This window comes from Sebastes umbrosus, chromosome 7 (genome assembly GCF_015220745.1).
Source record: "Sebastes umbrosus isolate fSebUmb1 chromosome 7, fSebUmb1.pri, whole genome shotgun sequence".
In the NCBI taxonomy this organism is placed as follows: Eukaryota; Metazoa; Chordata; class Actinopteri; order Perciformes; family Sebastidae; genus Sebastes; species Sebastes umbrosus.
The window spans coordinates 14714487-14736739 of NC_051275.1; the positions used below are offsets into that span (position 1 = coordinate 14714487).

General features: G+C 39.8%; 3 protein-coding genes across 3 annotated transcripts; all 3 read right to left on the reverse strand.

Annotated features, from left to right (window-relative positions):
* Nucleotides 1–2324: 2324 nt before the first annotated feature.
* LOC119491615 (extracellular calcium-sensing receptor-like) lies at nucleotides 2325–6314 on the reverse strand. The gene is made up of 6 exons (XM_037775761.1): nucleotides 6115–6314; nucleotides 5745–6033; nucleotides 4688–5491; nucleotides 4374–4601; nucleotides 3388–3511; nucleotides 2325–3220 (listed from the first exon to the last, which is right to left on the reverse strand). The coding sequence occupies exons 1-6, from the start codon at nucleotides 6312–6314 to the stop codon at nucleotides 2325–2327; spliced, it is 2541 nt and encodes an 846-aa protein (XP_037631689.1).
* An 877-nt stretch (nucleotides 6315–7191) lies between these two features.
* Nucleotides 7192–11125, reverse strand: LOC119491614 (extracellular calcium-sensing receptor-like). The gene is made up of 6 exons (XM_037775760.1): nucleotides 10959–11125; nucleotides 10589–10877; nucleotides 9531–10334; nucleotides 9217–9444; nucleotides 8287–8410; nucleotides 7192–8120 (listed from the first exon to the last, which is right to left on the reverse strand). The coding sequence occupies exons 1-6, from the start codon at nucleotides 11108–11110 to the stop codon at nucleotides 7216–7218; spliced, it is 2502 nt and encodes an 833-aa protein (XP_037631688.1). The 5' UTR covers nucleotides 11111–11125; the 3' UTR covers nucleotides 7192–7215.
* A 307-nt stretch (nucleotides 11126–11432) lies between these two features.
* Nucleotides 11433–15513, reverse strand: LOC119491599 (extracellular calcium-sensing receptor-like). The gene is made up of 7 exons (XM_037775743.1): nucleotides 15495–15513; nucleotides 15176–15347; nucleotides 14950–15094; nucleotides 14315–14758; nucleotides 14001–14228; nucleotides 13066–13189; nucleotides 11433–12898 (listed from the first exon to the last, which is right to left on the reverse strand). Exons 1-7 carry the CDS (start codon nucleotides 15511–15513, stop codon nucleotides 11982–11984), a joined length of 2049 nt encoding a protein of 682 aa, XP_037631671.1. The 3' UTR covers nucleotides 11433–11981.
* Nucleotides 15514–22253: the final 6740 nt, after the last annotated feature.

The following is a 22253-nucleotide window of genomic DNA, read 5'->3' on the forward strand; positions in this document are numbered from 1 at the left end:
AAAAAACACAAACAGTAACATGACATAGGCACAGTCACACATCTAGTACAAACAGGCACACACACTAACCTGTACGCTGTGATGAGCTCTTCTATCGTTGACCAACAGGTGTGTCTCCTGAGATGGGCAGAGCTTTATACTTCTGCAGATGGTCCTCTTATCGAATCACTGTTTAATGATGTCACATCACTTTGTTGTTTTTCATTTCAGATGGTATATTATTTTTCTAAGACCATTATGTTATTATTCTTGTAAGTTAAATTGTAGGGGGGTGTGATCAGGGGGAAACATACTTTAGCTGCAAACTGAGAATATCAACAAGTTTGTTTCAAAGATGGATTTTTTTTATTTGCCAAATCTATAACAATGAAAAATGTAAAACAGAACAGACACAGATAAAAAGTCTGAATTACAAATCCATCTGCTAGTTCAGCACCATGGACAGCGTAATGGATTTACCAATACACAGTACAGTTAGGCTACTGATATTCAGAGCCATGGTTGGGGCCATCGATTCTAACAATCTTTAGTCAGATAAAAGATCAATGAGTCAGGTGTCCTAAATATGTTTTTTTAAAGTTGTTGTTTTTTTACATATGAAATGCAAATTATTATTATTATTATTATTATTTCAACGCAAGTATTTTCAACTGTCTATTGTAGCACAAGATAGGTAGGATTCCCTACATCATGGAAATACCTGAAATCAAAATGTCAGTTTAACTGCCAGTCAACAATGTTGAATTGACTTTGAAAAAAAAAAACATTACAGCTGCTTTGTTTTTTTTTTTTATTTTTTGATACAGAAAAAAAGAAAGCTAAATAATATGTATGTGAGGGAATTTGGTAGGAACAGGTTTGGTTATTAGCAAATTCATTAATGATAATAATAGAATTATTAGTATTAATAAAAATGATCAATAAACATTAATAATAAACGGGGCACCACCCTAGAATCAGGGACCAATAACCAAAACGTTAAAATAATCTCATTAAATTTACTAAACTATCCATTTGGAACTTTGACTAATAATTAAATTAATAACTATAACCAAAATAGATAGTAAAGGTTGAAAGATATTGGAGTTCTTGACATAGCAGAGGTTGGTATTATTCACTCTTGTACATCATTAAACAGACCAGCATGTATATTCCACAAACATTTATTTGCAAGATAATAAAGGTGTAAAACACAATAATAATCTAACTAAATAACTAAACTAAACAATCCAAACACAGTGTGAGAGAGAGAGAGAGAGAGAGAGAGAGAGAGAGAGAGAGAGAGACAAGATGGCTGACTACTTGTCTCAAGATGTCTGCATGTGCCTACAGACAAAATGGCGAGCACTGTAAAACTACAAAGATGGCGGGATCAAAGATGGCCGCCAACATACTACTATATGGCCTCTTTATTCTTCGGAGCACATGTGCTCAGGAAGGACAAAGGGGGTGTGATGTGGGGGTTGAGATTATCTGAATGTGTATGTTTATGTTTAACACTAATTCACAGTTTATGTATGTGATCTTAATGTGTGTCAGATAATGCAGTGGGTTAGAAAAATAGTTAGTTTGCATGCAAGACCGTGTCTATGTGAAGCATAGACTAAACATATCAGATGTGGCAATGCCAGCTACCCAATTACCTTAACTACAAATAACATCACAACAGTCAAACTCAATGAATAACTTTAAACATATCAATATAGGTACATTTCAGAAATCAAAGTTGAACAGTCTTGCTCAGCCGTGTGCAATTACTAATGCTAAGATAAGCCCAATATGTTACCAATTCATGGAAGAAAAGGTTGGTAATTCCATGTGTTGAAGTTGTGGTTCCAAGTCAAAGATGTTGTCTTTACTGTGCTCAAATCAAGTTGTGCAGATTGGAGGAAGCTGGTCGCTCCAGTACTTTCTTCCCAGCAGCTTGATAGCTTGGTGCTAACTTCCTTGCTGTTGTTGCTTGAAGTTCTGAGAGGAGCTGCTTCTACAGCTTCTGGTCTGGAGAGCAGCAGCTCACCTCTAGCAGGGCCAAAGGGTGAGAAGGGGGTGAAGAAAGAGGAGGAACAAAGGGATTACTCTGGTTTTGTCCTGGGTGAATTTCACAAATATGTGTGAATGCTACAGTAGCCAATGGCTACTGAGCTGAGTCCATGGGTCAAGGATCATGTTACTGAGTTCATTTGGTCATTTGCCAGCAGTCACATTGGTGGGTCCCAACATATGTTATTATGAAAAGTATTCTGGGGTCATTTCAAAATTAAAGCCAAGCCACAACTTGTGAATTAAAAAAGTAAAAGACTCTCACTTAATTTTGTTTAATGGGATCATGTTTTCCCCATCAGATGTTTTTTTGTGTTCAGTTCAGGTTTGAGAACAATAATAAAGCACTTTAGTGCAAATATACAGAGAAGTAGTCCATAACTGGAGGCTAAAATAGCAAATATCTCCACAGCCACAGTGAACTTCCCAGGAGAGCTGACATATGCTGGGATAAATGTGATCCAGACTGCACAGAATATCAGCATGCTGAAGGTGATGAATTTAGCTTCATTGAAATTATCAGGCAGCTTTCGAGCCAGAAAAGCGAAGACGAAGCAGAGCACAGCCAGGAGTCCTATATACCCCAGCACAGCCCAGAACCCAATAGGTGAACCTAAATCACACTCTAGAATAATCCTTTCAGTGGCATGAGCTGTATTTTTGTAGGGGAATGGTGGGGCAAGAGTTAACCACAGCACACAAACTAACACCTGCAGTAAAGTACAGCTGAGAACGCTTGTTCTCTGAAACGGAGCAGAGCACTGAGGGACTGTGTTCGATGGCCTTTTAGCCTTAAAGGCGTTCACCACTGCCATGGTTTTAGCCAAGATACAAGACATACACAGGGCAAAGGTGATGCCGAATGCTGTGTGTCGCAGCATGCAGGACCACTCAGAGGGCCGGCCTATGAAGGTCAGAGAGCACAGGAAACACAGAGTCAAGGAGAAGAGCAGCAGGAAGCTCAGCTCAGAGTTGCTGGCTTTGACGAGAGGTGTGTGACGAAAGTGAAAGAAGACACATGACACCACCAGTGTTAAACTTGCTCCGAACAACGAGAAAGCAGCGAGGAGGGCGCCCATGGTTTCTCCGTAAGATAGGAACTCGATCACCTTTGGAACACACTGGCTGTGATCTTCATTTGACCAGTACTCCAGTGGACATCGTAAACACTCGGCAGAATCTGAATGGAAAACATGTAACGCTGAAATGTGTTCATGCTGTCAGCTGCGAGTTATTAGAGCAGAGCTCATATTAAAATAAGCACCTGCTGTATTTAGTGACTTATAAAGAAACTGGAAAGCATTGATTTCATAAAAATATTACATAATAAATTACAGATCTACTCACTGCTGGAGTTACTGGTCTCTCCATCAGCACAGGCAATGCAGGAGAAACAGCAGATGGGTTTGCCTTTAATCACAGCCTGCCGGAAACCTGGCAGACAACTCTCACTGCAGACAGACTGTGGCCTCTGTAACAACACCACAACTCCTCAGTTACTCATAGTTTGTTGCCCCTGTTGTCCAATTACTTAAAGCAAATAATGAGCAAATATGATAAAAACAGCCAATTGGAGCCAAGGGGTCTGTAGAGCAGCTGTCAATCACTGCTTGCAAAACTCACAAACTCCGATCACACTGCCAAAAAAGGCAGCGCTGATCAAACATGAAATAAAATGATGTTACTGTAATGTCTATTTCTTGCCTCAAATGTTTTCAGAAATATATTTTAGTCTACTGTTTAGCTGAAAAATGTTTGAAAACATTTGAGGCGAGAAATAAGCACAACAGTAACACAATATTGATTAATTTTTGATCAGCGCTTCCTAGTTTTACAATTTGTTCGGAGTTCACAGCTTTTGCTGCCCAGAGACTGCTCAACTCTAATTGGTTGTGTTTGTTCAGGCAGGGTAGGACATTTCAAATGCCATTAGAAGCACTAGGACAATACAGAGGAAGATGATGTTTTTTTAATAGATTATCTGTCTCTTGTACTATTGTCAGGATATAGTGACTGTTTTGTAAAAATACATTTTCATCATATTTGCTCAAAGTTACTGAGAGCAGCTTTAATTTATTTGGTTTAATTTTATCAGCATTACGGTCTTATTCATGGTTTAAAAAGTATTGCTTGAGCTTTATACCTTGATCTTACATATCAATCATTTTTATATATGTGTATTTTTGTTTTGTTTTGTTTTTAACTTTTATAAGACTTCCTAAACTATGCAGAATTGAACTATTTTTAATAATGGTAATCACACTTAATACTTTAATTAAAATCAACCTCCACATTATGTAGCCTATTTCATACCTAACATGTTTGTTTGATACCTTTGGGGATCCGGCAGCCCATGTTGTGTTTATTCCGTTCATGATAAACTGTCTTCCTTTCGGAAATGAGGCATCATAGCTCCCTACAGCCACAAACACAATATCTCCTGCTTGGTTTCTCTGCCAGTTCACCAGCTCATAAGTTGCTGTAGGGTCTCCGTTTTCATCAAAACCCACAGTTTCTCCTGACTGAAGGGTGAAATTCACATCTTGGAGGTGTTTCACAACCTACCAACAGAGAATTATGGTGAATAACTTAAAATACAGGGTTATTATTTAAAATGTTTACTTAATTCTTGAAGGGGACCTCTAACCTCTTTTGGCTCTAAAAAATCTTTCCAGATACAGGACTGATTCACCGCTTCACCATTTTGTCCACATTTCAACATGTTATGCAAGGCATGAGCCGCAGCATACACAGCCTTATACACATTGTTGGATATCCTTAGCGCTGACACATCTGTGAAACCATTGTTGATGTCCTCTAGTCTCTCAGAACCAGAGCACTGGGTCTGACCATGCGGGCTGGGTTGGAAACTGCAACCAAATGTTGCTTCCCAGAACTCTCTCAGCAGATTATTATGAGGGTCTTGACTTGGGTTAACCTCCAAAAGAAATTCTCTCAGGCCTGGGATCTTTGCTTTTCTGATGGTGAAGCCCAGAGACCCTGTCAGGATTCCCGAGTACCTCTTGGTGGCCAGGTAAGGTGCCGTAATCCAGGATTCACTGCCCACCCACTGCAGCCCTGTTAAGTTCTGCTTCAGAGCTTCCTCAAACAGCATATCTATATCCTGGGAGATGAAGGCAACTAAAACCTTTGCACTGCCACTTTGGATCACTCTGACCACCCTGGCAATATGCCCACTGGAGTCAGTCCTTGAGATGACCTCTGAGTACTCGATGCAGACCCCCTCCTGCATTGCAGCTGTGATAAATGTGTCCATGCCATTGTTACCATAGTCATTGTCACTTCTAACTGCCCCAACCCATGTCCAGCCAAAGTGCTTTACCAGTTTTGCCAAGGCTCTGCTCTGATAGTAGTCACTAGGGATGGTTCTGAAGAAGGAGGGGTACTCCTTTCTGTTACTCAGACAAGCACAAGTGGCAAGGTAACTGATCTAATAGGAAAGAAAAGGTGGGATACAAAAAAACACATTTATAACATTAAAGTATAAGAAATAACTGACAACAGGTAGAATTTTGATTCAATTTGCTGCATCTGTGCAAACCCTGACAACCTTAATCCTGACCTTATAGCTCAGAAATGAACCATAATACCACCAGAATTCAGTGTTTGTTGATGGCCCCTTCATACTACATTGTAAAAAGGAACATGTTCAAAATGTTATTAAAAATATGAGACATATTTACTACTGGTATTTGGAAAAGCCCTGCAATTTGTAGCATCGCAATGGTTGAGGAGGAATCAGAGGGTCCGATGATTGCATGAACAGATGACTGGCCGGAGCAGCTTTGACCCAAAGTCCTTTCCTGTCCATTTATTAAACCCATCAATACACGCGAAGAATACAGTGTTGAAGCACAGTTGTCAAACACCTTATAACCAATTGAGATATTAGGCAGCAGAGAGCTGCTATTGTTGATCTCCTGGATGGCAAAAATCATTGTTTGGGCATATTGAAATTGTCTCAATTTTAACCTGAAAGGAGAGAGAACAGTTTTAACTAACAGCTTTTCGACTTAAATCAAAATCAATGACAAAGGAGACAACAAACAGTACCTGGAGCATATGAGAGGTTCTGGAGCATCTGTGAAGGAAAGCGAAGGCTTCAACATTTCTTTTCGGATGTAGAAAATTCCTCCAATAGTAATATCTCCTTCCTTAGACAACAGAGGAAACTCTGGCCTCCCCAGCGTCTCACAGAGCACCATGTCTTCCTCTGCTCCAAAGGCTCCCACAAAAAACACAAACAGTAACATGACATAGGCACAGTCATACATTTGGTACAAACAGGCACACATACTAACCTGTACGCTGTGATGAGCTCTTCTATTGCTGACCAACAGGTGCGTCTCCTGCTATGGGCAGAGCTTTATACTTCTGCAGATGGTCCTCTTATCGAATCACTGTTTAATGATGTGACTTCACTTTGTTGTTTTTCATTTCAGATGGTATATTCTTTTTCTAAGACCATTATGTTATTATTCTTGCAAGTTAAATTGTAGGGGGGGGTGATCAGGGGGAAACATACTTTAGCTGCAAACTGAGAATATCAACAAGTTTGTTTCAAAGATGGATTTTTTTTATTTGCCAAATATACAACAATGAAAAATGTAAAACAGAACAGACACAGATAAAAAGTCTGAATTACAAATCCATCTGCTAGTTCAGCACCATGGACAGCGTAATGGATTTACCGATACACAGTACAGTTAGGCTACTGATATTCAGAGCCATGGTCGGGGCCATCGATTCTAACAATCTTTAGTCAGATAAAAGATCAATAAGTCAGATGTACTAAAGATGATTTTTAAAGTTTTTTTTTTTTTCATATGAAATGCTAATAATTATTTGTATTACTATTTCAATGCAAGTATTTTCAACTACGGATTGTAGCACCAGATAGGTAGGATTCCCGACATCATGGAAATACCTGTAATCAAAATGTGAGTTTAGCTGCCAGTCAACAATGTTGAATTGACTTTAAAAAAAAAAAAAAATTACAGCTGCTTTGTTGCTTTTGTTTATATTTTGATACAGAAAAAAAGAAAGGTAAATAATACGTATGTTATCACATTAAGTATTCTGGGGTCACTTCAAAATTGTAACCGAGCCACAAGTCGTGAAATAAAAAGTAAAAGACTGTCATTTAATTTATGTTTAATGGGATCCTGTTTTCCCCATCAGATGTTTTTTTGTGTTCAGTTCAGGTTTGAGAACAATAATAAAACACTTCGGTGCAAATATACAGAGAAGTAGTCCATAACTGGAGGCTAAAATAGCAAATATCTCCACAGCCACAGTGAACTTCCCCGGAGAGCTGACATACGCTGGGATAAATGTGATCCAGACTGCACAGAATATCAGCATGCTGAAAGTGATGAATTTAGCTTCATTGAAATTATCAGGTAACTTTCGAGCCAGAAAAGCAAAGACGAAGCAGAGTACAGCCAGGAGTCCTATATACCCCAGCACAGCCCAGAACCCAATAGCTGAACCTAAATCACACTCTAGAATAATCCTTTCAGTGGCATGAGCTGTATTTTTGTAAGGGAATGGCGGGGCAAGAGTTAACCACAGAACACAAACTAATACCTGCAGTAAAGTGCAGCTGAGAACGCTTGTTCTCTGAAGTGGAGCAGAGCACTGAAGAACTGTGTTCGATGGCCTATTAGCCTTAAAGGCGTTCACCACCGCCATGGTTTTAGCCAAGATACAAGACATGCACAGGGCAAAGGTGATGCCGAATGCTGTGTGTCGCAGCATGCAGGACCACTCAGAGGGCCGGCCGATGAATGTCAGAGAGCACAGGAAACACAGAGTCAAGGAGAAGAGCAGCAGGAAGCTCAGCTCAGAGTTGCTGGCTTTGACGAGAGGTGTGTGACGAAAGCGAAAGAAGACACATGAAACCACCAGTGTTAAACTTGCTCCGAACAACGAGAAAGCAGCGAGGAGGGCGCCCATGGTTTCTCCGTAAGATAGGAACTCGATCACCTTCGGAACACACTGGCTGTGATCTTCATTTGACCAGTACTCCAGTGGACATCGTGAACACTCAGCAGAATCTGAATGATAACATGGAACAATGAAATGTGTTCATGCTGTCAGCTGCAAGTTATTAGAGCAGAGCTCATATTAAAATAAGCACCTGCTGTATTAAGTGACTCATAAAGATACTGGAAAGCATTGATTTCATACAAATATTATATAAAAAATTACAGATCTACTCACTGCTGGAGTTGCTGATCTCTCCATCAGCACAGGCGATGCAGGAGAAACAGCAGATGGGTTTGCCTTTAATCACAGCCTGCCGGAAACCTGGCAGACAACTCTCACTGCAGACAGACTGTGGCCTCTGTAACAACACCACAACTCATCAGTTACTCATAGTTTGTTGCCCCTGTAGTCCAAATACTTAAAGGTACAGTTGGTAACTTTGAACAAATATGATAAAAAAAGATTTATATAAAGATGACTATACGCTGACAGAAGTTCATGAGACAGATAATTTGAAAAAAATCATATTACTCTGTGTGCTGCGGTGCTTATGATTTTTCTAGATTTCAAAGTACTGAAGGAAAACAGCCAATCAGAGACGAGGACTCTCTAGAGTATGTTTTTTCATCAGCGCTGCCTAGTTTGACTGTTTGATCAAAGTTCGCGAGTTTCGCGAGCAGTGACTGACAGCTGCTCTAGAGACTCCTCGGCTCTGATTGGTTGTGTTTTTTAGGGCACAGTAGGAAATTTCAAATGCTTTTAGAGGCATTAGGACTATGCAGAAGAAGATGAATTTTTTTCACAAATAATCTGTCTCATGTATTATTGTCTAGATATAGTGACCGTATTATGAAAATAACTTTTTATCATATTTGCTGAAAGTTACTGACAGCAGCTTTAATTTAATTGGTTTGATTTAATCAGCATTAGGGTCTTTTCTAGGGTTCCTAAAAACTAGTTTAAGCTTCATACCTTGATCTTGGACATCAATATACATCAGAAGTAAAACTCTGTGCACTTGGCATGTCATGTTTTTACTTTTATATGACTTCCTAAACAATGCAGAATGTACCTATTTTTAATGATGGGAATCACAGATAATACTTTTAAAATCAACCTCCATAATGTGTAGCCTATTTCATACCTAACATGTTTGTTTGGTACCTTTGGGGATCCGGCAGCCCATGTTGTGTTTATTCCGTTCATGATAAACTGCTTTCCATTCGGTAGTGAGGCATCGTAGCTCCCTACAGCCACAAACACAGTATCTCCTGCTTGGTTTCTTTGCCAGTTCAACAGCTCATAAGTTGCTGCAGGGTCTCCGTTTTCATCAAAACCCACAGTTTCTCCTGACTGAAGGGTGAAATTCACATCTTGGAGGTGTTTCACAATCTACCAACAGAGAATAATGGTGAATAACTTAAAATACAGGGTTTTTATTTAAAATGTTTACTTAATTCTTGAAGGGGACCTCTAACCTCTTTTGGCTCTAAAAAATCTTTCCAGATACAGGACTGATTCACCGCTTCACCACTTTGTCCACATTTCAACATGTTATGCATGGCATGAGCCACAGCATACACAGCCTTATACACATTGTTGGATATCCTTAGTTCTGACACATCTGTGAAAGGATTGTTGATGTCCTCTAGTCTTTCAGAACCAGAGCACTGGGTCTGACCATGCAGACTGGGTTGGAAACTGCAACCAAATGTGGCTTCCCAGAACTCTCTCACCAGATTATTATGAGGGTCTTGACTTGGGTTAACCTGCAAAAGAAATTCTCTCAGGCCTGGGATCTTTGTTTTTCGGATGGTGAAGCCCAGAGATCCTGTCAGGATTCCCGAGTACCTCTTGGTGGCCAGATGACTTGCCGTAATCCAAGACTCACTGCCCACCCACTGCAGCCCAGTTAAGTTCTGCTTCAGAGCTTCCTCAAGCAGCATTTCTATCTCCTGGGAGAGGAAGGCAACTAAAACCTTTGCACTGCCGCTTTGGATCACTCTGACCACCCTGGCAATATGCCCACTGGAGTCAGTCCTTGAGATGACCTCTGAGTACTCGATGCAGACCCCCTCCTGCCTTGCAGCTGTGATAAATGTTTCCATGCCATTGTTACCATAGTCATTGTCACTTCTAACTGCCCCAACCCATGTCCAGCCAAAGTGCTTTACCAGTTTTGCCAAGGCTCTGCTCTGATAGTAGTCACTAGGGATGGTTCTGAAGAAGGAGGGGTACTCCTTTCTGTTACTCAAACAAGCACAAGTGGCATAGTAACTGATCTAATAGGAAAGAAAAGGTGGGATACAAAACAAACACATTTATAACATTATAATATAAGAAATAACTGACAACAGGTAGACTTTTGACTCAATTTGCTGCATCTGTGCAAACCCTGGCAACCTTAATCCTGAACTTATAGCCCTGAAATGAACCATAATACCACCAGAATTCAGTGTTTGTTGATGATCCCTTTATGCTACATTGTAAAAATGAACATGGTAAAAATATTATTAAAAATATGACACATATTTACCATTGGTATTTGGAAAAGCCCTGCAATTTGTTGCATCCCAATGGATGAGGAGGAATCGGAGGGTCCGATGATGGCATGAACAGATGACTGGCCAGAGCAGCTTTGACCCAAAGTCCTTTCCTGCCCATTTATTAGACCCATCACAACACTCGTTGAAAACAGTGTTGAAGCACAGTTGTCAAACACCTTATAACCAATTGAGATATTAGGCAGCAGAGAGCTGCTATTGTTGATCTCCTGGATGGCAAAAATCATTGTTTGGGCAAAGTGAAATTGTATCATATTCATCCTGAAGAGAGAGAGAACAGTTTTAACTAAGAACTTTTCGACTTAAATCAAAACCAATAACAAAGAAGACAACAAATAGTACCCGGAGCATATGAGAGGTTCTGGAGCATTTGTGAAAGAAAGCGAAGTCTTCAACATTTCTTTTTGGATGTAGAAAACTCCTCCAATAGTGATATCTCCTTCCTTAGATAACAGAGGAAACTCTGGGCTTCCCAGCATCTCACAGAGCACCATGTCTTCCTCTGCTCCAAAGGCTCCCACAAAAAACACAAACAGTAACATGACATAGGCACAGTCACACATCTGGTACAAACAGGCACACACACTAACCTGTACGCTGTGATGAGCTCTTCTATCACTGACCAACAGGTGCGTCTCCTGTGATGGGCAGAGCTTTATACTTCTGCAGATGGTCCTCTTATCGAATCACTGTATAATGATGTCATATTACTTTGTTGTTCTTCATTTCAGATGGTATATTTTTTTTTGTAACACCATTATGTTATTATTCTTCTAAGTTAAATTGTAGGGGGGTGTGATCAGGGGGAAACATACTTTAGCTGGAAAGAGAAAATATGAACAAGTTTGTTTCAAAGATGGATTTTTTTTATTTGCCAAATCTATAACAATGAAAAAGGTAAAACAGAACAGACACAGATAAAAAGTCTGAATTACAAATCCATCTGCAAGTTCAGCACCATGGACCGCGTCATGGATTTACCAATACACAGTACAGTTAGGCTACTGATATTTCAGAGCCATGGTCGGGGCCACCGATTCTAACAATCTTTAGTCAGATAAAAGATCAATGAGTCAGGTGTGCTAAAGATGTTTTTTAAAGTTGTTGTTTTTTTTCACATGAAATGCAAATTCATCATCCATCATCTGCAACAGCTTATCCCATTAGGGGTCGCGGAGGGTCAACAATGTTGAATTGACTTCGAAAAAGAAAAAACATTACAGCTGCTTTGTTGCTTTTTTTATATTTTGATACAGAAAAAAGAAAGCTAAATAATATATATGTTATCATGAAAGGTATTCTGGGGTCACTTCCAAATTGAAACCAAGCCACAAGTCTAGAAATAAAAAAGTCAAAGACTGTTATTTAATTCATGTTTAATGGGATCCTGTTTTCCCCATCAGATGTTTTTTTTGTGTTCAATTCAGGTTTGAGAACAATAATAAAGCACTTTGGTGCAAATATACAGAGAAGTAGTCCATAACTGGAGGCTAAAATAGCAAATATCTCCACAGCCACAGTGAACTTCCCAGGAGAGCTGACATACGCTGGGATAAATGTGATCCAGACTGCACAGAATATCAGCATGCTGAAGGTGATGAATTTGGCTTCATTGAAATTATCAGGCAGCTTTCGAGCCAGAAAAGTGAAGACGAAGCAGAGTACAGCCAGGAGTCCTATATACCCCAGCACAGCCCAGAACCCGATAGGTGAACCTAAATCACACTCTAGAATAATCCTTTCAGTGGCATGAGCTGTATTTTTGTAGGGGAATGGCGGGGCAAGAGTTAACCACAGCACACAAACTAACACCTGCAGTAAAGTACAGCTGAGAACGCTTGTTCTCTGAAGCGGAGCAGAGCACTGAAGAACTGTGTTCGATGGCCTATTAGCATTAAAGGCGTTCACCACTGCCATGGTTTTAGCCAATATACAAGACATGCACAGGACAAAGGTGATGCCGAATGCTGTGTGTCGTAGCATGCAGGACCACTCAGAGGGCCGGCCTATGAAGGTCAGAGAGCACAGGAAACAAAGAGTCAAGGAGAAGAGCAGCAGGAAGCTCAGCTCAGAGTTACTGGCTTTGATGAGCGGTGTGTGACGAAAGCGAAAGAAGACACATGATATCCCCAGTGTTAAACTTGCTCCGACCAATGAGAAAGCAGCGAGGAGGGCGCCCATGGTTTCTCCGTAAGATAGGAACTCGATCACCTTTGGAACACACTGGCTGTGATCTTCATTTGACCAGTACTCCAGTGGACACCGTGAACACTCGGCAGAATCTGAATGGAAAACATGGAACGCTGAAATGTGTTCATGCTGTCAGCTGCGAGTTATTAGAGCAGAGCTCATATTAAAATAAGCACCTGCTGTATTTAGTGACTTATAAAGATACTGGAAAGCATTGATTTCGTAAGAATATTACATTATAAATTACAGATCTACTCACTGCTGGAGTTGCTGATCTCTCCATCAGCACAGGCGATGCAGGAGAAACAGCAGATGGGTTTGCCTTTAATCACAGCCTGCCGGAAACCTGGCAGACAACTCTCACTGCAGACAGACTGTGGCCTCTGTAACAACACCACAACTCATCAGTTACTCATAGTTTGTTGCCTTGTAGTCTAAATACTTAAAATTACAGTCTGTAACTTTGAGAAAATATGATAAAAAAAAGTTTTATATAACGGTGACTATACACTGACAGAGGTGCATGAGACAGATAATCTGAAAAGAAAAAATATTCATATTACTTTGTGTACTGCTCTGCTTATGATTTTTCTAGATTTCAAAGCACTGAAGGAAGACAGCCAATCAGAGCCGAGGAGTCTCTTGAGTATGTTTGATCAGCGCTGCCTAGTTTGGCTGTTTGATCGGAGTTCGCGAATTTCGCGAGCAGTGACTGACAGCGGCTCTAGAGACTCCTTGGCTCTGATTGGTTGTGTTTTTTTTGGGCACGGTAGGAAATTTCAAATGCTATTAGAGGCACTAGGACTATGCAGAAGAAGAATCATTTTTTTCACAAATAATCTGTCTCATGTATTATTGTCAGGATATAGTGACAGTATTATAAAATTAACTTTTTATCATATTTGCTGAAAGTTACTGACAGCAGCTTTAATTTAATTGGTTTCATTTTATCAGCATTAGGGTCTTTTCTAGGGTTCCTAAAAACTAGTTTAAGCTTTATACCTTGATCTTGGACATCAATATACATCAGAAGTAAAACTCTGTGCACTTGGCATGTCATGTTTTTACTTTTATATGACTTCCTAAACAATGCAGAATGTACCTATTTTTAATGATGGGAATCACAGATAATACTTTTAAAATCAACCTCCATAATGTGTAGCCTATTTCATACGTAACATGTTTGTTTGGTACCTTTGGGGATCCGGCAGCCCATGTTGTGTTTATTCCGTTCATGATAAACTGCTTTCCATTCGGTAGTGAGGCATCGTAGCTCCCTACAGCCACAAACACAGTATCTCCTGCTTGGTTTCTTTGCCAGTTCAACAGCTCATAAGTTGCTGCAGGGTCTCCGTTTTCATCAAAACCCACAGTTTCTCCTGACTGAAGGGTGAAATTCACATCTTGGAGGTGTTTCACAACCTACCAAAAGAGAATAATGGTGAATAACTTAAAGTACAGGGTTTTTATTTAAAATGTTTACTTAATTCTTGAAGGGGACCTCTAACCTCTTTTGGCTCTAAAAAATCTTTCCAGATACAGGACTGATTCACCGCTTCACCACTTTGTCCACATTTCAACATGTTATGCAAGGCATGAGCCACAGCATACACAGCCTTATACACATTGTTGGATATCCTTAGTTCTGACACATCTGTGAAAGGATTGTTGATGTCCTCTAGTCTTTCAGAACCAGAGCACTGGGCCTGACCATGCAGACTGGGTTGGAAACTGCAACCAAATGTGGCTTCCCAGAACTCTCTCACCAGATTATTATGAGGGTCTTGACTTGGGTTAACCTGCAAAAGAAATTCTCTCAGGCCTGGGATCTTTGCTTTTCGAAGGGTGAAGCCCAGAGATCCTGTCAGGATTCCCGAGTACCCCTTGGTGGCCAGAGGACTTTCCGTAATCCAAGACTCACTGCCCACCCACTGCAGCCCAGTTAAGTTCTGCTTCAGAACATGGTAAAAATATTATTAAAAATATGACACATATTTACCATTGGTATTTGGAAAAGCCCTGCAATTTGTTGCATCCCAATGGATGAGGAGGAATCGGAGGGTCCGATGATGGCATGAACAGATGACTGGCCAGAGCAGGTTTGACCCAAAGTCCTTTCCTGCCCATTTATTAGACCCATCACCACACTCGAAGAATACAGTGTTGAAGCACAGTTGTCAAACACCTTATAACCAATTGAGATATTAGGCAGCAGAGAGCTGCTATTGTTGATCTCCTGTATGGCAAAAATCATTGTTTGGACGAAGTGAAATTGTCTCATTTTCATCCTGAAAGGAGAGAGAACAGTTTTAACTAACGGCTTTTCGACTTAAATCAAAACCAATGAGAAAGGAGACAACAAACAGAACCTGGAGCATATGAGAGGTTCTGGAGCATCTGTGAAGGAAAGCGAAGGCTTCATCATTTCTTTTTGGATGTAGAAAACTCCTCCAATAGTGATATCTCCTTCCTTAGACAACAGAGGAAACTCTGGCCTCCCCAGCATCTCACAGAGCACCATGTCTTCCTCTGCTCCAAAGGCTCCCACAAAAAACACAAACAGAAACATGACATAGGCACAATGACACATTTTGTACAAACAGGCACACACACTAACCTGTATGCTGTGATGAGCTCTTCTATCGCTGACCAACAGGTGTGTCTCCTGTGATGGGCAGAGCTTTATACTTCTGCAGATGGTCCTCATATCGAATCACTGTTTAATGATGTCACATCACTTTGTTGTTTTTCATTTCAGATGGTATATTATTTTTCTAAGACCATTATGTTATTATTCTTGTAAGTTAAATTGTAGGGGGGTGTGATGACGGGGAAACATACTTTAGCTGCAAACTGAGAATTTCAACAAGTTTGTTTCAAAGATGGATTTTTTTTATTTGCCAAATCTTCAACAATGAAAAATGTAAAACAGAACAGACACAGATAAAAAATCTGAATTAAAGCTGCGAGCAGCGATGAGCGGGCCCTCGCCCCTCCTGGTGCATCGGGGGTACTGGCGGGATGCCGGACAACATACCTGTACATTTCAGTGACCATCGGACACTGCATGCACAAGTTAGACGTTATTTCCTGTGTGTACTGAGTGGGACAGGAAATTACGTATTGCAATTTTTCACCTTTTCCTGTGTCCACTATGAGGCGCTAGTGAACACAGTTAAACATTCATCATGTTGATCATTATCAAGTGTAGACCACACAATGTAAATTTCATATGAATCAGATTATGTTTTTCACATATCGCTGACTTCCTGTTGCCAGTAGGTAGGGCTGTGACTATGAATCAATATTGCCATGTAAATGTCCTCAGGCCTGAACTCTTATGAAGTAGATCAAGTTTGGGGCAGATTGGACCAAGTACAGTCAACAACAGTTTGTCTTTCAATGGCGAATCATGTAAATTCTCCGCTCTTCTATGGAACATCTACTGTAGACCTGCTATCCCCCCTTAAAGACCCCCTGGACACCCCTAATGAAGACAAAAACAGGTCTATTGTGGGTCTCACAGAGGTAATCAGTCTCATTTGATCTCAGCTTTTCTCTGGTTTAAGTGCATCGACAAACATCACATTTACTCCAAAAGTTATACTACAAAATGTAATTTTAGAAAGTCATATGTATGTACTATATTATTCATATATTAAAATGTTTTGGTGTACCTAACATGTAATCAAACTAATATCAAGACTCAACAATTGGTTCCATGCAAGGTTTTAAATGTAAATAATCTGCATGTCTTTTAAACAGGTTTCACTATAGACTTGGTACCATACATATGCATATCAGCTGCTTGATTAGACTGTAAATGCCAGTTTGACGATAATGACCCACCTATGGCCCATTAACTGGTGCAAAAATGTGTAAATGAGCTCTGATGTAAAGTACCAACACTGGTTTGATGACAATGACCCACCTATGGCCCATTAACTGGTGCAAGAATGTGTAAATGAGCTCTGATGTAAAAGTACCAACACTGGTTTGATGACAATGACCCACCTATGGCCCATTAACTGGTGCAAGAATGTGTAAATGAGCTCTGATTTAAAGTACCAACACTGGTACTGATTCAGCTATTTTACCATTAAACAGTTAAAACATGTCCAGTATATTTGTGAAATGACAATAAAAGTTTTCATCTTTGTGCATTTTGAAATGTGTCACATAGTTTTTCTGTTTGCCACATTGTGTTGCTGAACACTACAATACTGGAACAATAGGATACCTTGAACACAAGTACAAATATTATAAAACAGTTACTGTGGGGCATTGTCACAATACATGTATTTTATTAGGATCCAAGAGATTTTTTATATAGTTTATTTAGCTTGATTATTATGAGAATTTTCTTAATACATAAATGAGCACTTCTTTCTGAAGTAGCTCGTGGGTCCATGAAAAACTTTTACCTTTTCCAGGGTTTTTGTAAAACATTACTTTAGCCTGTTTGTATAATATGAGAAACCCTCTGTTACAGATTGCTTGGTTATATGTGTTATATATATATATATATATATATATGGAAAAGTTAGAAGGAAAATTTTTGTTTCATCATTGGAGGTTACAAGATTCATATTTCTTAATATGTTCTTAGTATTTTTATCACGGATTAACCCACAAGAAAAGATTATATTCGTTTTAAATTGTATTTTTATGTAGAGTTTTTCCCAGACAGTGTTTTGTTTCGTTGGTGCCTTGTTGTTGGTGTCTTCCACAGAACCCCACCTGTGTTGTGATTAGTTCCTTGTTTTTAGACACGCCCACAGAAACCCACATGTTGGCCCATATATTCGAGATTCTCTCAGCAGGAACCCACTTTCTTGATTTTTAACGAGAGAGTACAATCTGCTTTGAGGACCCTCATAGGATTCTACGAAGTTTGATCTCCAAACCAGTTAATTTTGGTGTGAAGGTGAGTTTTTTTGTATTTAATTTAATATCCATTTAGCCTACTTATAAAACAGCATCTGGTCAATAATGTTGCAGTGGGTGATTGTTTTTCGGTTTATGAAGTGGTTTTAAGTCAAATCGAGGTGAAATGCCAGCAGAGAGCATTGTTAACAACTTGCATTTGTATCCTATTCCTCCAGAGCTGAGTTGTCTTAATAGTTTAGAACAGCATTTGATTACATTACACATTCCTTTTATGAAGATGTTGGCCTTGGATATAGCATTCAATAATGATTGGCTAAATGATTTTGAACAAGGCAACGATGAAGCTATGCATGTGGATGTGGAAGGGGAGGCAAGTGCTGAAGCAGACAATTTACATTATCGCCAATCACATGGCATGTTCATGGATACATGCCTTCAGCCAATAGACTTAGGGCAGGAGATATTAGATCACTTTGACAAAAATTTAAATGTTGCACCTGCTGAGGGTGCAACCCCCTGTTCAAGTCCTCCAAGATAAAACTAATGAGGCAAAAAGTTTCCCAACTTTATTCCCAATCGGAAGTCATGATATGTTGGACTTCCGAGTAACAATAGATTGACTTTGTCACGCTATGTTAATAATAGCATCTTGAATGCTGATGGCAGGTTTGCTACAAATTTTGAATATATTTTCTATGCCCAATACATGAGTGAAGTGGATCAGGTTTCATCCAACATTTCAATAGCTTTATGCAAGGGGCATGATTGGAATAATACATCTAAAATCTCAGCTGACATGCTGAATAACAACCAGTCTTTGCAACGTTTCTTTCAGAATGATGAGGGATATAGGTTTATGAAGCCAATTCGAGGCACCCCTGCTTTTTGGTCTGGGATCCAAAAGGATTTGTTTGCAATGGTTAGACAGATTGGTCTGCCTACTTTCTTCTGTTCTTTCTCATCAGCTGACATGACATAGGGAAATTTGTTAAGTTGTATGTTGCATCAAGAGGGTAGAAGTGAGAATCCTGAAGATTTAGACTGGGCAGCCAAATGTGATCTTTTGCGACGCAACCCTGTTACTGCTGCTCGCATGTTTGACTACAGATGGCATACCTTTTTGAAGGATGTCATATTTTCACCCAGTCAACCAATAGGGAAAGTAGTAGATTATTTCTATCGTGTTGAGGTTCAGCAGAGAGGGAGTCCTCACATTCACGCAATTTTCTGGATAGAAAACAGCCCTCAAGTTGATAGACAGAGTGATGAGCATGTAGTTACATTTGTTGACAAATATATCACATGTGAACTACCACATGATGATGAGGAACTTCTTGAAATAGTCTCAACTGTACAAATGGAAAAGGAGACATTCAAAGACGTGCAGGAAGAAGAATACGGTATGCCGATTCAATTTCCCAAGACCACCTAGTGAGCGCACATTTATTCCCAGAGTCAGTAATGCAGATGTTGCAGGGAAAACTTGTGATTGTACAGACAATACATGTTCTTGTTCTGTAAAACATGAGAAATTGACAGATAAATTGACCAAAGAACAGGCTAGTAAAATAATGTCTTCAGTTAAATGGGCATTAACAGATGAAAAATCTGCCTTTACTTCAGTGACACAGTTGTTTGACAGTCTAGGTATTGACCAACACAAGTTTGAATCAGCATGTGAATGCGTAGTTAAGAAATCTGAAGTTGTGTTGAAACGTCAAGTTAACGATGTGTGGGTAAATCCATACAACAAAGATCTGCTTAAGGCTTGGAATGCAAACATGGACATACAATATATTGTAGACGCATATGCCTGCATTGTGTACATTATTTCATACATATCCAAAGCTGAACGTCAGATGGGATTATTGTTAAGTAATGCTCAGAATGAGGCTAAGCAAGGTAATACAGATGCCAAAGCCACTTTGAAAAAGTTGGGCAGTGTGTATTTACACAACCGCGATGTGTGTGCACAAGAGGCAGTATATAGGGTAACAAATATGCATCTCAAGGAATGTTCTCGTAAGGTTATGTTTATACCTACATTCTACACGTTTGAGTTTGCCTCTGAAGGTACAGACACAGGACCTCAGTGAGCAGGATATGTGGATGACGAGTCATGTTGATCGTTATAAAGCCAGGCCAGAGGAGAACATCTTCAATGAGATGTGTTTAGCTACATTTGTGTCAGAATATCGAGTTTTAGCCAAGACAGAGAAGGCGACAGCAAAAATAAAATTGGGGAAAGATTTAGGTTTTGTTAGGAAGAGAACGAGGACACAGCCAGCAGTTGTGCGATATGCACGCTTCAAACCAGACTCCGACTCTGAGAAATACTTCCAAAGCATTTTGCAACTTTTCCTACCTTATTGTTTGGATGTTGATTTGAAACCAACAGCCTATCAAAATTTTGAACAATATTATCATAATGGTCAGTGTACATTTAATGGCATTGTTCAAAATGCTAAGGCTGCAGTTGATGTCAACAGGCAAAAGTATGAAAAGGAAGGCGAATACATTGTTCATGCTGAGAATGTATTCAATGGCACAGGTGGTCTTGAAGATGCATGGTGTGAAATGTGTCCTGAGCAACAGCTAGAGCAGTTAGAATGTGAACAGGAAATTCGAGAGCAACCAAAAGTGGATAATGAACATGTTGATGTTGAAGCCAGAACCTTTCCCTGTATTTATTACAGGAGGTGCTGGGACAGGCAAGACACATCTGATTAAGGCCATTCACTATGAAGCAACTAGGTTGCTGTCACAAGTAGCAAGTGCACCAGACAGAGTCACTATGTTGTTGACTGCTCCAACTGGGATTGCTGCATTTAATTTAGGAGCTGGCACAATCCACAGCACTTTCTCTATAGGAATAGATGTCAAACTACCATACACACCTTTAGGGGAGGAAAAAGTCAATACCATATGTGCTTCTTTATCTGATTTGCAGATATTGGTAATTGACGAGATTTCCATGGTAGACCATAACTTGCTGGCTTATGTTCATGGTAGACTTAGACAGATTAAGCAGACTGGTGACCATTCACCTTTTGGTAAGGTATGCATAATAGCAGTAGGAGACTTCTTCCAACTGAGCCCAGTAAGGGGAAAGCCAATGTATTTGGAGAATACTCCAATTGATTTGTGGAATGGCAATTTTGCAGTTGTCGAATTGACAACTATTGTTCGTCAGCAAAATTCTACCTTCGCAGAACTTCTCAACAGGTTGCGTACACATGCTAAGGGCACACCGCTTCAAGCTAGTGATGTTGACTTGCTGAAAAAATGTGAAACTGGGGAAGGCTCTTCTGCATTGCTTATTTTTCCCACAAAAAGTGGATGAGCACAATGTTAAACAGTTGACTGTGTGCTGCCCAGACTTCATTTGTCTAGAGGCTCAGGACTTTGAGAAAAATAAATCAACAGGACGTCTAGAGCTGAAAACGGGGCACTTCTCAAAGGTGTACAATTCTTGTTTACCCCAAAAATTTATGTTAGGAAAGGGTGCCTGTGTGATGTTGGTGAAGAACATTGATGTGTCTGATGGATTGGTTAATGGAGTTTGTGGAGTTGTAGTCGACCTTGTCACAAATGTTAATAATACCGTTGCCAGCACTGTGTTAGTGCACTTTGATGAGGAAAATGTAGGAAGAAAAAGAAGGCAGAGTAGACAATTACCTAGTGAAAATAGGTTTGCTACTCCAATTTATATGGAGGCAGACAGGGTTAACAGTAAGAGAGGATCACGTAGGCAATTCCCATTAAAATTAGCATGGGCTTGCACAGTACACAAAGTGCAGGGTTTAACTGTTGAGGAAGCTGTAGTTTCGCTTAAGAAGATTTGTGCTGCAGGTCAGGCATATGTTGCTTTAAGCCGTGTCAAAAGACTAACTGGGCTGACCATCCACAATTTTGCAGAGAAAGCAATTTACTGCAAAGAAAACATCCACAGTTCCATTATACAAATGCCAAAATTGGTATCCTCTGCTAATACGCTAGCAAACAACAGTCAATTATTCACAGCATTCCTAGTCAATGTGCAAAGTTTACGTGGACATTTGCCTGACTTAAGAGTTTCAGTCCAGCCATATAGTGTCAGTTGTATAGCAGTCACAAAAACTTGGCTACCTGCAAGTGTACCAAATAACCATACTGTTATTGAAAATTATAATTTCCATAGCGCTCCACGTTGCTATGCATACAACACAGACAACACTACTTTGAAATCATTCAAAGACATGCAACATGGAGGTGTTGGCATTTATTGTCAGGAACATTTGGAGTACCAAATCATGGATACACCAAATGTTGATCTAGAATGCATATGCTGTCATTTCATTAGAGAAGACATGATTGTAGCGGTACTTTACCGGCCACCCACATATCCACTATCTTTATTCAAAAAGAATGTGAAACAGCTGAGCAACATTATTGCTTCGACATCAGACAATATTGTAATTTTGGGAGACTTCAACCACAACGAGCTGAAGTCATTGTCAGTGTCAACTTTAGTGGCAAGTTTAGGATACATGCAGACAGTAACAGAACCCACTACAG